At 44.7% G+C, this 15,620-nt stretch overlaps 1 protein-coding gene across 16 annotated transcripts in view; it reads right to left on the reverse strand.

The window, feature by feature from the left end:
• The window catches only part of LOC144772508 (uncharacterized), a 94,188-nt gene that overhangs the window by 59,603 nt on the left and 18,965 nt on the right, over positions 1 to 15,620 (reverse strand). For 6 of the 16 annotated variants that reach the window (XR_013599779.1, XR_013599775.1, XR_013599772.1 and 3 more), the window contains exons 2-3: positions 9,010 to 9,081; positions 4,588 to 4,642 (exon numbers count right to left, since the gene is read on the reverse strand). Coding sequence is in view for 3 of the 16 variants with exons in the window: in XM_078656888.1 (XP_078513014.1) it covers positions 2,090 to 2,171; positions 4,588 to 4,664; positions 9,010 to 9,073 (223 nt within the window). In the remaining 13 variants the exon portion in view is untranslated. Of the gene's footprint in view, positions 1 to 2,089; positions 2,172 to 4,587; positions 4,665 to 9,009; positions 9,082 to 15,620 lie in introns of all 16 variants that reach the window. The other 10 variants (XR_013599770.1, XR_013599769.1, XM_078656888.1 and 7 more) reach the window with 3 other exon arrangements.

Here is a 15,620-nt window from a genome sequence, read left to right on the forward strand (position 1 = left end):
GATCCCGAGTAGAGGACCCTAAACTAAGAGACGCGTTTTGGCAGTTCTACCAAAATCTATACTCTGGAGCGGGAGAGGTTGATCAGACAAAAATTGAGGATTACCTAGACAATTTCCGACCTATTAAATTTGATATAGAGAATGCAAATAGCTTAGAAGAACTGCCCTCAGAGGACGAAATCATAGGGGTAATTAAAAAACTACCTGGAGGGAAAGCTACAGGGCTCGATTGTATCCCCTCAGAATTGTATGCTGTATTTCTAAATCAAATTAAAAAAATCCTGGTGGGCTTAATCATACATATTTTAAAGGGGGTATGCCACCGAAGTCCTGATCCCGGGCAAAATTAATTATCTTTCCCCAAAAATAAACCCCCGGAAAACAGCTTGGGTCATACCGCCCTATTACCCTGATTAATTCAGACTCGAAAATGTATGCAAAAATCCTGGCAAATAGAATTGCCCCTTTAATTTACAAAGTGATCTCACCAAGCCAACATGGCTTTATACCGGGGAGATCGACCATTAATCATGTTCATCGGGTAATCACCTTGTTTAATGGGATGGAAGTGGCAGGGGACCCTATGGCGCTGGTTTTGCTCGACGCGGAAAAGGCGTTTGATAGGGTCTCCTGGCACTTCCTATGGGCTGCAATGGCTAAAATTGGGTACATTCATGCCGTCCAAAAACAGTATACAGATCCTAGTGCCGTAGTGAAGGTAAATGGCAGTCTGACAGCAGAGCTAATAATCTCACGCGGGACACGACAAGGCTGCCCGTGTTCTCCTCTACTCTTCGCTATTTATATAGACTCATTTATTAGACATCTAGAAGAAGATAGAGCAATCAGACCGGTAATTTTAAAATCCTTTCCGACCAAGACTTTAGCCTATGCGGATGACATCACTAGTGTAACAACTGACCCAATTATGGCCATGCCGGCAATAGAGGAAAAGGCAAAACAATTTGGAGCTTTGTCAGGATATGAACTTAATCGAGGGAAAACCCAGATTGTTTTAGGTAGGGACTGCGCGATGAGCGATGATCGGGTGACGGAATAAGCAACCTATCTAGGCATCTCAATCACATCCGACCTCGAAAACCTTGTCAAAGGCAATTTTAAACCAATAACTAGTGTAATCCAGAAAGACCTTAAGCGCCTAGATAATTCGCACCTCTCTCTTATAGGCAGAGTAAATGTGCTTAAAATGGTCTTCTTCCCCAAGATCCTGTACCTCTTTAGAGCAATCTGTCTAGAGTTTTCAACAACCTGGCTTAGATCAATTGATCAGATGTTTTCCAGCTTCATCTGGGCATATTCACAACCACAACGTGCCCAGAAGCTCCTCACCCTCCAGAAAGATGGGGCGGGTTGGGCCTCCCGAACTTGAAAGCATACTATTGGGCAACTGTTCTCCTTTATAGCAGGGAACTGCTCGAGAATAACTGTGTAAATGAATCAGGGGAGGCCTATACACCATCTACCTTCCGACTGTTGTTAGGTAGGGAGAGCACCGGGCACTGGTGGAGGCACCTACATGACAGCTACTATAAAAAAAAATTGATTTAAAACACTACTTAGCGGGTTTAAAGTATGGAAAACAGTACGGAAACTGGTAGGGGTAGGTAGACTCATTTTACACTCCTATAAAAGATAATGCTGAGCTGCACGCTATTTTGAAAGACAACTATATGCGGAAATGGCATGAAGCAGGGATTATTCAGCTGGGCTGCCTTTTCTCCACTTTTGGGATACTGTCATTTGAGGATTTAAAAAACAAATTTGGTTTGGACTGGCGCGATTTCTTTAAATACCTCCAATTGAGAGATTGGTGGGAGGAGAGGTATGGGTAAAAGCGAATTAATAGGCACATTAATCTCGGGCACTAGGAACAAGATTGGATGCATCTACTTACACATTATGGCCCTGTTTCCAGACAATATGGAAAAAATATCTCAGAAATGACATGTGAAAGCAGACATCTCAGATAACGAGTTTAGTCATGCCTTTGAAATGTCGCAAACAATTTTGATGTCTACTAAACTCCAAACACAATTTTTTAAAACATGTTTCTTTCTATTTTACACACCTTGTAGAATAGCTCCGGTGTGAGTACTTGCTGCCCGAGGTGCAACCTTTATAGCGCCAATTGCATACATATTTTTTTCATCCTGCGAGGGTTTAAAAATGGTTAAACAAGAAATAGAGAAATTCCTATCCACAATGTTAAATAAAACAGTTGTATTAACCCTTGGAATCTTCCTACTGGGGGCCGAAAATCCAGAAAGCACAGAGAAAGGTCAGGAGCTTATTTTTATTGCAATGGCTGTCTTCAGGCTTTGCATTGCTTCTGCATGGCGAGACCGCAATGCCACATCTTTCCAACAATGGCTTGCCAGATTTCTTGCTGTGGCTAATGTTGAAATTCCTATTTATAAAGGCAAGGGTAGGAAACGACGAAAGAAAGGCCTAAAAACTTGGAACCCCCTGGTAGCTTGGCGGCAAGCTGCGGGTGGTTTAGAGTAATTTCCATGCTTTCAGGATTACATTGTTCTGATTGTGTATTGTATTTTTATTTATTCTAATATGTACTTATGTTGACTATACTCATACTGTGTTTATTTATTTTTTCTTTTTGTTGATTTGTTTTTCCTGCCTATTATATTTACATTGCTTTCTAATTTCCATTAATCTGTCTGCCTGGGTGGGGGAGGGGGAGGGTGGGACTGTGGGGTTAATTTAATTGTTGTAAAAATCTGAATAAAAATATTTAAAAAAAGGAAAACATTGTTTTTAGAGGTTGTAAAGTGATTCCTCCTGTTGGAATGAGGAATTGAATTTTGAGTCCATGTCATGAAGGGCATTTTGGAGATGTAAGAACGAAAAATTAAAACGTTTGTAAATGAATAAGCCGTTTGTTCCTCTTCAGATAAAACTTTACACACATTAAGACCTCCTATGTTGGAGGTAAATGTTTCTAATGAACCTTGGGAGAATGTTGCCATTGCTCTTATGGGTCCAACTGGTGAGTCATAGGAATACATTGTTGTTTTAATGGATTTATTTACTAAATGGCCAATCATAGATATTGTGAGTAAAGCGGACACTAACATTGTTTTGGAATTTTTAATCAGGTATTTTTATCTGAGGTATTCCAGTTACTCTCTTGAGTGACAATGGTGTGCAATTTACATCATCAGCAGCCAAAACATATTTTAATAGGGTTGGTTTAAAACACAAAACCACAGCACTTTATAATCCCAGCAGGAATGGTACTGTTGAAAGGTTCAACCGTGTGTTGAAAGGGGCACTTCAAGGTGCTGTGTCTGATGGAACGGATTGGAAATTAGCTGTAAAAAAAGCAGTGTGGGCATACCGGATGACAAAAAATGATGTAGCAGGATTGTCACCTTTCATCATGATGAGAGGTACATCTCCGAGATGCAAGTTTAATCCTGTTTGGTTAAAAGGTATCTCTGTTTTAGAGTGGTCACCTGAGTTGTTTAAGAAAAAATTAATAGAAAATCAACCTAGAATATTATGACCATCATAATAGTGTCAGAGATGTTTGTATTAATGTTGGTGATTGGGTAAGAATAAAAAAAACAACAAAGGTTGCTACATGTATTAGTTGGTTTTTTGAGCCAGAAAAAGTCATTGAAATTTTGAAAAAATTATGTTTGTTTAGAAAACAGTAAGGTGTGGAATTTAAAAAGAGTTGTGTTATGCAAAAAGAGTCAAGTAGAAAAGTGCAGTACAACGGATGCGATCACTGATCCACTGTGGTCTACTGACATTTGTGATATTAATCAAGAATGTACTAATGCAGTGGATGGGAGATGTGAAAGGAAGAAAAACTTACTGTCAGGAAACCACTAGCCAGGATGAGGGAGACCAGAAACGGACGGAAAAGACTGTATTCCGCCTTATAATTCCTCCTCCTTTATTTACAGGCTATATGGAGTGAAGCGACTGACGTACCTTTGAGCGGAACGAGAGACCAGTGACAACTGCCGGCCCTTTAAGAGTAACGCTATTACAACCCACGCGGGAGTTCACATGGGGTATGGGAAGGCATTACTACCGGAAGAAGGACAACCAGAAGAGACGAGAGGCAGGGAAGAAAACACTGGCGTGTCGAGGAGAAGATGGAGAGATTATTTCTGCGCGAGAAGAATTTCTGTTGTGGAGAAAAGAAGATGGCAGGAGGAGAGCAAGTGTCGTGCCGAGTGGACCAGACGAAGTTCAGCTGTCCCAGAGCCGAGCCGAATAGTCCTGCCACGGCCCCGGAGGGTCATGGCTCTCACAGGCGCGTGGGCGCCTACGAGGTTACTGGCAAAGAGGGGGAGAGGTCGGGTGGGGCAGGGAGGGCAAGGGGGAAGTGCGCAGGGCAGAAACAAAGCGATTATAAAAGCACCCCTAAATGTTCATTCTCGTGGCTGTTCATGACTGCACCTTCCTCTTTTAGTTCTTGATACCGTTTCCTCCCTCCTCACTATTTTTTTGGGGAAAATTATTTGGGGTATTGTTGGTCCCTCACACCCTTCCTTACATTATAACTGATAAGAAATAACCAGAAACACTTACCTGAGGGAGGTTGTTGGCCAGGAAGACGTCATCCAAGAGCCCACCATAGAAGACCCTGAATAAAGGAGACAAAGAAACTAAGAGGAGAATAAATCCATCAAGAGACTGTTTTCTTTCTTTTTGTATACAAATATTCTTAAATAAAGGAATAATAAACTCATCCCAAGCTGTAAAAGTCTTTTGTGGACCCCCACAAGATTACATTGTATCACATGTGGTATAGAATGCAGGCAGCCTCCATTAGTCTGGCATAATGGAAAACCTTATAAAGCAGCTGATCCGCGGACAGGAGAAGCCAGAATGGGCCATCGAGAGACAAATGACATCCGCCCAAGCCGATAGGGATATGTTCAAGGCCTCCCTATCCCAACAAGTGGACTGTATTCATAAGGTGGCTGAAGGACAGACCTTATCATCCCCTAACCAACAGAGCAGGCAGGCAGTTCATGTAGGCTATCCTACTATTTCGCTAAAAAAATATCAGTCTGGTGAAGACCCGGATGCAGTCCTTTTAAACTTTGAAAGGGCTGCCTAGGCCTGTGAGTGGCCAGAAGCGAAGTGGCTGTTCTTTTTGGCACCACTGCTGACTGGGGAAGCACAGGCAGCCTATCAAGTGGCAAATCCTACGAGGACCAAAAGCTACAAAGAGATTAATAAAGTTATACTGGATCCCGCCCCAAAAACTTTTGGGCCCCCCTTACGCATATTTGATGTCCCATCCCGATATACTTTGAATGATATGCCCAGCAACCTCTATGTTTTCCCTTCCACTGCATGAAGGTCCTCTGGAGGTGTTTGCCACTCGCCAGGCCATTGGTAGACTTTGAAAAGATACCCGGGAATAGATATGTACTCACTCCCGGCCCATATTGGCGGCCTATATCCAAGTATTTTACTCATAAGTGTTCTATTTTTCTATTCTATTTTTATCTTATGATAGAGAATGCGTTGTTATGTCCGGAATGTGCTGTAATTAAGATTTTTTTGTTCTGCCTGGGAGGCAGTGGGGGTGGGGGTGCAGGGTTTATATGCCCTTCTCGATTTTCATCATTCCGAACTATTGATTGTTCACCCCACTTTGAATCAATAAATAAAGTAAAAAAAAAAAAAAGTTATACTGAATCACCTGGGGGTGGATCCAGAAGCATTCCGGTTACGCTTTAAGAAGGAACAGGGTCATCCTGGAGATGCCCCAACGACATTGCTCTTCAGGTTAAAAGTGGCCGTGGATAAATAGCTTAGGCCTCAAGAGAATAGCAAGGAAGATAAAATGGCGTTGATTTATTTAGAACAATTCCTAGAAGCCTTACCAACACCTACTCAAAGGTGGCTTAACCCCTCCCATGCTCATGACGAGCTCAGCTCGACATGGCTGGTGGAACGCTCAGGTGCGGGGAGAATTCCCCTCCTGTGCTGAACGTTCCACGGGAGCCAATGCACCTGTGACAAGCTCAGCTCGTCATGAGCACAGGAGCGCCGTGCCCTTGGAGGCGTTGTGCGCGCCCCCTCCCCCCCAGCACAGCAGGTGAATAATCCCGCAGCGAAGGGGTTAAACAGCAGATCAACCTGTCCATAGAACAAGCAGTGGACATGACAACATATTTTGCCCAAGCTCAATCAAAGCTTTTATTATATGAACTCGAGAAAACCACACGTTTCAGTTCGGGACGTGGGCGAGTCGAGAAGAAAAGCAAGTCTTTTGTAGAACCTCCAAAAGATCGTATTCCTAAAAACATCGCCACCTTATGTAAAGGTCCCAAGTGTTATGAATGCGTTGAGTGGGGCCATATAGCCAGATTCTGCACCCAAAAGAACGACGAACCAATGGACGTTAGCTGTGTTCCGCGCAGCATTCTATATACGGAGCAATGCAGTTCCTGTTTTTTGTAAGTCTTATTCTGAATGGTCATACAGTCAAGGTCCTTTTGGACTCAGGCTGTAGGCAATCTGTTGTGTGCAAAACGTTAGTAAAAGAATCCCAACTCTGTCCCAATAAACAGATACCAATACGCTGTGTACATGGGGATGTCCGTATTTATCCCGTAGCTAATATCCCCATCAAACTGCCCAATGGAGTTAATGTGCAGGCAAAGGTGGGGGTAATGGATACCCTCCCAGAACAGTTACTTCGAGGAACGGATAACCCTGTGTATACAGTCTTGCTTCAAAACTCTGGAAAGGACCCTATGAGGATATTGACAAAATCGACCTATCGGTTACAGTTGTCTCCAAAAAGAACCCAAATCTATCATATAAACCTTTTGAAGAAATGGTTGGGGCCCCTTCCTAAAAATGTCCAAGCGGCCTTTACAGAGAATATGTTTTTCCTCTCCTATGTGAACTAGATAAGCATAAATGAAAACCTGAACTCCAACCAAAAGGAATCCCTCCTCCACCTTTTAGACCTATTCTTCCATTTTCTCTGATCTTCCTGGTAGAACCTCCTTGGTCAAGCACGCCATCACCACCCCCTGGGGAAAGTAGTGAAACAACACCCCTATAGAATTTCGGCTGCTAGGTGGGACGATGGTACCACTGAAATAGAGACCATGTTAAAGCTAGGTGTTATAAAGCCATCCCATAGTAATTGCTCTTCTCCTATCGTCATAGTTCAAAAGCCAGATGGCTCCATCCGTTACTGTATAGACTTCAGAGCGGTTAACCCCATATCAAAATGACTCATACCCCTTACCTAGAGTTAATTAATTGATAAACTAGGTGAAGCTCAGTATATAATTACATTCGACCTCACTAAGGGATACTGGCAGGTCCCACTGAGACAGGAAGACCAAGAGAAAACAGTCTTTAGTACCCCCACTGGCCTATATGAGTTAACGGTATTACCTTTCGGATTACAAGGGCCCCCGCGACTTTATCATATTCAGTCTCAATTCGGGAACAACATCTTTCCGACTGTAGAGAGGTATTTCAAGCACTCAAAATGGCAGGACATTTTAATTCCAAAAAGTCCAAACCAGGCTTCACCAAAGTAAAGTATTTGGGATACCTCCTAGAGGATGGAGTCATTGCACCCCAACAGGAAAAGATCAAGGCAATAATGGATATTCCTTTCCCTTCTACTAAAAAGGGTGTTAGAACTTTTCTGGGTTTAATCGGCTGTTACCGTCGGTTTATACCTAATTACTCCGAGATAGCGTCACCCTTAACTGACATGCTAAGGAAAGAAGTAAAGAATAAGGATCTGGTACATCCCCCCAAACCGCCAGGAGAGCGTTTTATGTTCTCAAAGAAGCCCTGACTAGCAGTCCTATCCTTGTCTCACCTAACTTCAGAAAAACATTTTTATTGCAAACTGATGCATCAGAAGCAAGCTTAAGGGCTGTCCTTTCCCAATGTACCGAGGAGAATATAGAACGGCCTGTGCTGTTTACTAGTCGCAAGCTATTTCCAAGAGAAAATAAATACTCGACAATTGAAAAGGAATGCTTGGCCATCAAATGGACGATAGACAAGTTGCGTTATTACTTAGAGGGAACACACTTTACCCTGTATACAGATAATGCGCCCCTCTTGTGGATGAGTCGCAATAAGGGCAACAACCCGCGAGTTCTGCGAAGGTTCTTATCCCTACAATCCTAAGCCTTTGACATACGGCATCGGAAGGGAACTGAAAACGGAAATGCTGACTTTCTTTAACGTAATCCGTGTTTCCTGGAAACGGGAAAAAAGGGGTAGGGTGCGTCAGGAAGCCACTAGCCAGGATGAGGGGAGACCAGAAATGGACGGAAAAGACTGTATTCCGCCATATATTTCCCCCCTCCTTTACTTACAGCCCAGATGGAGTAAAGCGACTGATGTACCTTCAAGCGGCACGAGAGACCAGAGTGACGACTGTGGGCCCTTTAAGAGTAACGCTATTACAACCCACGTGGGAGGTCACATGGGGTATGGGAAGCATTACTACCGGAAGGACAACCAGAAGAGACGAGAGGCGGGGCAGAAAAAGGCAGTGTGTCAAGGAGAAGACGGAGAGGTTATTTCTGCGCGAGAAGAATTTCCGATGTGGATAAAAGAAGACGGCAGGAGGAGAGCAAGCGTTGTGCAGAGTGGACCAGACTAAGTTCAGCCGTCCAAGAGCCGAGCCGAAGAGTCCTGCCACGGCCCGGAGGGTTGTGGCTCTTACAGGTGCGTGGGCGCCTACGAGGTTATTGGCAAAGACGGAGAGAGGTTGGGAGGGACGGGAAGGGCAAGGGGAAAGTGCGCAGAGCAGAAACAAATCGATTATGAAAGCACACCTAAATGTTCATTCTTGTGGCTGTTCGTGACTTCGCCTTCCTCTTTTGGTTCTTGTCACGGTTTCCTCCCTCCTCACTATTTTTTGGGCTAATTTATTTTGGTATTGGTGGTCCCTCACACCCTTCCTTACATTAAAACTGATAAGAAATAATCAGAAACACTTACCTGAGCCACTCTTCTCTCTGAGGGAGGTTGTTAGCCAGAAAGACATCATCCAAGAGACCACCATAGAAGACCCTGAATAAAGGAGACAAAGAGACTAAGAAGAGAATAAACCCACCAAGAGACTGTTTTCTTAAAAAAAGGAATAATACACTCATCCCAAGCTGTAAGTCTTTTGGGGATCCCCACAATATTACAATTTATCACACTTGCCTTCTTGGTTGAAGGACTTTGTTGTTGGATAAGGAATTAGTTACTTACCTGTACACTATAGTTCTCCAGTATTATCTTTCATAGATTCACATGCTTGTATCTTCCCCGTCGTCATGGTGGGAGTCTCACGGTAACAGAATGACCAAAGCAGTATCATAGAGAAGAAAAAACTGCATAGAAAAGCCCATAGGGACTGTAGTATTTGGTAACCAGACCTCATCATTGTTTGGTCCAAAAGTCAGCCAATCAGCATTGCTGCCCTGCCCTCACACTCCCCAGCAGAAGCTTCCTGCCTCAGATTTCCGGCCCCAAGTGAGAGACCTGGGTAAATACCGAGACAATAAGTTCTTCCTGAGAAACGGGGAGGTGGGCGGGCGCATGTGAATCTATGAAAGATAATACTGGAGAACTATAGTGTACAGGTAAGTAACTAATTCCTTCTCCAGTATTAAATCTTTCATAGATTCACATGCTTGTATCAGAGTAGTAAGTAGTACCCACAAAGCCTGCAGCGTTTCAAGGATAGAACCCAGAAGGAAGTTCTGCAGCTAAAATATCGTCACAACATGATCTGAAACTACATATGGCAAATAAGAATATATAACCATGTATAAACAAATCAGATTCCACATCTAGATATATAAATACATATACACATTGTAATAATATTAATAAAGCAATATAGAATACCTTATTGAAACAGACGTTTCAGAACGGCTTGCCCCACTGCCGTGTCCTCTTTCCACGCAGTGTCAAGACAGTAGTGCTTGGTAAATGAATGTACACTCTTCCAAGTCGCTGCTCTGCAAATGTCAGGTAGAGACACTCCTGCAATAGAGCTATTGATGTAGCAATCTTTCTTGTGGAATGAGCAGTCACTCTGGAAATAAGCGGTTTTCCGGCTTTCTCATGACACTTAGTGATAGCCGATGTTATCCATCTGGCAATACTCAGTCTTGACAGAGGAAGCCCTTTCATCTGACCTTCAAATGCAATGAATAATTGTTTTGATTTGCGGAAATTCTTTGTTCGTTCGATGTAGAATTTCAAACATCTAGCGATGTCTAGAGAGTGCAGCGCTCTTTCTGCTTCAGATGCAGGATTGTTGAAGAAGGTAGGCAAAATAATTGGCTCATTCAAGTGAAAAGAAGTAGGGACCTTGGGTATGAACCTAGGATTTGTCCGTAGTATTACCCTGTCTTGTCGAAATTGTAGAAAAGGCTCTTCCACTGAAAAAGCTTGAATTTCGCTAACTCTCCTCGCCGAGGTTAGAGCTAGTAGCAGTGCCGTCTTCCAAGATAAGAATTGTAAGTCTGTTTTGTGTATAGGCTCAAATGGAGGCCTCATAAGCTGTGTCAAGACTGTATTGAGATGCCAGGGTACTGGCGGACGTAAAATGGGTGGAAAGGCTCTAAAGAGTCCTTTAACAAACTCCTTAATTAGTCTGTGAGACCAGAGGGACGGCTCGCCTGGAATTCTTCTAAATCTTGAAAATCGCCGCCAAATGCACCTTCAGTGAAGCATGAGACAGACCTGCATTTGATAATGACAGCAGGTAAGGTAGAATACCTTCTGGGGGTACCGTCAACGGATGTAGGCTTTGACTGGTACACCAGTGACAGAAGCATGTCCATTTGGCTGCGTATGTTTTGTTGGTTGACATAGCTCTGGATTGCGAGAGTATTTGTCTGCAGTCTTGTGGAATACTCAAGGCTTGAAATTCCTGCTCATGAGGTTCCATGCGGATAATTTTAGCGATGCTAGGTCCGGATGCAGAATTTGTCCGTTGCTCATTGAAATGAGACTCTGGAATGTTGGAAATTGCATCTTGTTGCTTTTCGACATCTGCAGCAGATCTGAAAACCATGCCTGCCTCGGCCAAGCTGGTGCTATCAGGATGACGTGACATGGCTCTGATCTCATCTTGCGAATCACACGTGGTATCAGAGGGATTGGAGGAAACGCATAAGCGAACATTCCCGTCCAGTCCATGTGAAACGCATTTCCTTTGGAATCGCGCTGAGGGTACCTGGACGCTAACTGAACGCATTTCGAATTGTCCCGGGTTGCGAACAAATCGAACGTTGGTGTGCCCCATCTTTGGAATACTCTGCGCAGTTGACTGTCGTCCAGTTCCCACTCGTGCACGATACTCGTCGTGCGACTGAGGCCATCTGCCCGTGTGTTGAGGATGCCCTGTATATGCTGCACCTGAATAGAGATGTTGTGATTTATCAGCCATTTCCAAATTCTTTGCGCCAGCGCAGAGAGAGGTTTGGATCTTGCTCCTCCTTGCTTCAGAAGATAAATCATAGTTGTGGTGCTGTCTGTCTGAATGAGCACCGACGAATTCTGTATTCTGGGCAGGAACGCTTGAAGTCCCAGAAACACCGCTTTGAGTTCCAACAGATTTATATGAAGCTGTGCTTCCCACTCTGACCAGAGGCCCTGGATCTCCAGCTCCTGGAGGTGCGCGCCCCATCCTTGCAACAAAGCATCTGTTGTCATCACATAATTGTGATCTTGAGGTACAAAGTTGAGACCCTGATTCAAGTTCTTCAGAACCTTCCACCATGACATGGCCACCTTCATACGATGATTGATAATGATCCGATCTTCGAAGGTTCCTTTGGATTGAACCCACTGCTCGTCCAGATGTTCCTGCAAGGGTCTCATTTGAAGACGGCAGTTTGGAACCAGTGGGATGCAAGAGGACATCATCCCCAACAAGGATTTGTACATCTGCACAGAAGTGCACCTTTTTGTTTGAAGGGATGTTGCAGCTTATTATCTTTCTCATCCTTTCCTCGGAAGGGTATGCTTTCGTTTCCTTGGTGCATATCCAAGCCCCTAGGAATTGAATGCCCGGATCTGGAATCAGTGAGGACTTTTCCAAGTTGGTCCTTAATCCTAACCGATGGAAAAGACGGATGCAGCACTGAAGGGACCTCTTGGCTTTTGCGAAAGATGGACCTGTCACCAGCCAGTCGTCCAGATATGGGTAAATGCAATGTCCCTTCAATCTTAAGTGGGCCGCCACCGGGGCCATGCATTTGGTAAATACTCTCGGGGCCGACTTGAGGCCAAATGGCAACACTTTGAATTGGAAATGGCGACTCTCCACGGCAAATCTTAGGTATTTCCTGTGCTTCCGATGGATTGGAATATGGAAGTATGCATCCATGAGGTCCAAAGAAGCCATGAAGTCCTCCCTTTTTAGCAATAGGAGGATCTCCTGTAACGAGAGCATTCGGAAGGGAATTTTCTTTATGTACTGATTCAGATCCCTTAAATCCATTACCTGTCTCCATTTCGTAGTTTGCTTCTTCTTGATGAGGAAGAAATGCGAATAGAAGCCTATCCCTCGGTGTTGTTGAGGTACTTCCTCTATAGCCCCCTTCTGCAAAAGTGAATGGACTTCCTTTTGCAGCTCCTGACGATGTTGATGGTGTCTGAGCACCGGGGGATGATCTGGTGGTATTTGTACAAACTCAAGGGTATGGCCTTTGCTGATAACATCCAAAACCCATTTGTCCGATGTTATGGACATCCAATTGTCGAAGAAGAGAGACAGATAATGGTAGTTTTCCGGAATCTGCTGTGTGGGGAGCGCCAGCAGTAAATCATTGTCGTCTATTAGATTGTTGGTTCCTTCCTCTATTGGAGGACTTGCCTCTGGATTGCTGCTGAAAAGAGGAATTCGAAGGCCTATATTGATTGCCTGTATTGTATTGCTTATATCCTTGCTGGTTATAAGGCTGATATCTGTTGGATGAGAACGAAGATCTTTGATTAAACTGTCCTCTTCCACCTCTTTTACGAAAGGACTGAAACCGTCCTTGCTGAAGTGATCCTAGCGCCCTAGCCGTGTCCGTATCAGACTTGATGCCCTGCAGCGCCTCGTCGACATGTTTGTCAAAGAGATTTTCGCCATCAAAAGCCATGTCGATAATCTTCGCCTGTACTTCCGGGCGGAATGATGTAGCCTTCAGCCAACCTTGTCTTCGGAGCGAAACTGCTCCTGCCATCTGTCTGAAGGCCATAGAAGAAACATCCATGGCAACATCAATGGACTCCGCGGCCGATTTTGTTCCATCACGAAAAATAGCCGCTGCTTCTTCTTTTTTATCTTCTGGGAGCGCAGCCATGAGGGGTGCCAAATCCGACCACATTTGTCTGTTAAAACAGCCAATCAAGGCCATTGCATTGGCCGCCTTAATAGTGGAGGCTGCCATGACTGCAAACCTCTTTCCAGCTCCATCCATCCGTCTTCCCTCTTTGTCTGGGGGTACCATAGAAGTAGCCACTGGGTTCTTGGAATTTCTTTGAGCCGCTTGTGTCACCACCGACTCCGGTCTCGGGTGACCTATCAGGCAGGCCGGAGAAGACTCTGGTGCTCTATACTTTTTCTCGATTCTTGGAACCGAAACTGCGATGGAAGCCGGTGTTTTCAAAATCTTTAATCCTTCCTCCCACAAATGAGGTATGATCGGGATTGAGCGCGCAGTCTTTCTGGCGTCATCTTTAAAATCAAATAAGAAACATTCAGTTTCTTTGACCTCCATGTCCAGCTGAAATCTCTTAGCTGCTTTTTCCATAATGTCATGGAAACCTCCGATATCTTGTGGAGGAGAAGTGGTTGGCGGAGGAGTAGGTGAAGGATGAGACGGCAAAACGTATTCATTCCATTCCTGACCCACCGTAGGATCTTGAAGGATTTCACCTTCTTCAGGTTGCTCGTCATCATCAGTGTCCGTTAGGTCATCCCTGATTGTGACCACTGGAGGAGACCTCACTGACTGTGTGTGAGGGGTAGAATGGGTTCTTTGAGGCTGTGTAGTAGGTGCCGGCGTAGATGGTATCTACTTATTCGCCTCTGGAAAACGACGATAATAGTCGTTAATCATGAACCTCAGGCCAGTAACCAAAGTCATAGGAATGGAGATTGACTCATCTCGCGATTCCTCTCGTAACTCTTCCTGCTGCTCCTCTTCCTCAGTATAATCACAAGTCTCCTGTAAGGATTCATATCTTGCAGATTGAGACTGAGCTCTTTCTTTAAAGGAAAACACCTCCTCATCGTCTGTGTCCTGGCTCTTTAATTTCAGTTGTGAAGGACTGTAGGCCACTCCAGACGACGCCACTCCAGACGACTCCTCTCCGTCTGAATCCTGCTCCAGCAAAGAAGATGGGGGTAGAGGTGAAATCTGCATCCATGACGTGAATTCAGCAGATTTGCTTATGGTCGCCAACCTCTTGAAGACTGAAATGAGCGAAAGGATATCAAAGTCTTCGATTGTGGTGATTTGAACGCCTTTGCCATTGAAATTGTACTCGTCGTCGACGAGGACGTCGTCGAGGGAGTCATCGTCGAAGGAGCCGAGGTCACTAAAGCCATCGTCGACGGGTCCTTCGTCGACGGACCCTTCGTCGACGGAGCCATCGTCGACGGTATCCCCGTCGACGGGGTCGTCGACGACTTCGACACCGATTTCGTCGTCGACGGTGTCGTCGCCGGTTTCTTCGTCGACGGTAAGATTAAGCTCGTCGACATAGTCGTCGTTGATACGATTTTAGCTCCCGTCGTCGACGCAGCTGTCGTCGTCGAAATAGTCGTCGTCGACGGTGAAGTCGTCGACGGAGCTGAAGTCTTCACCACAGATTTTACTGTAGAAACCAGGGAGCTGGTCGATGTAGCAGACCCTGCCCCCTTCTGACCTGACGACTTCTTGATGGGAGTAGGGGGAAGAGAAGAGGCTTCCCTCACCTTAGACTTAGCCTTTTTAGACTCCACCATTCCCTCAGAATGTGAAGCCTTTCTCTTTTTAGGTGTCAAAGGAGCAGAATCTTCCACAGAATCCGAATCTGATGCGGCCTTCTTCTTCTGAAGCCACAACAGCAGCCGAGCCTCTCTGTCCCTCAAAGTTTTAGCAGAGAATGTTCTACAATATTTACAATCCTTAGCCACATGCTTTGGATGGAGACAGTATAAGCAGTCCTTGTGAGGATCTTCAGAGAAAAGTCTGGCCTTTCCACAGGATCTGCAGGGCCTGAAAAGCCTCTTTTTAGAGCTTTCAGCCATCATTAGAGAAATAGGTTTACACAATACCTTAATCCAGAAGATTAAACAGTTGAAAAACCAAAGGTCAATAGTTCACACTGGAACAGTAAACTGAGCAGAGCTCAGGGAGACTCCTTTCTCACACGAAGGCGGTTGGAAATCTGAGGCAGGAAGCTTCTGCTGGGGAGTGTGAGGGCAGGGCAGCAATGCTGATTGGCTGACTTTTGGACCAAACAATGATGAGGTCTGGTTACCAAATACTACAGTCCCTATGGGCTTTTCGATGCAGTTTTTTCTTCTCTATGATACTGCTTTGGTCATTCTGTTACCGTGGGACTCC

Source organism: Lissotriton helveticus, chromosome 8 (assembly GCF_964261635.1).
Source record: "Lissotriton helveticus chromosome 8, aLisHel1.1, whole genome shotgun sequence".
Taxonomy (NCBI): domain Eukaryota; kingdom Metazoa; phylum Chordata; class Amphibia; order Caudata; family Salamandridae; genus Lissotriton; species Lissotriton helveticus.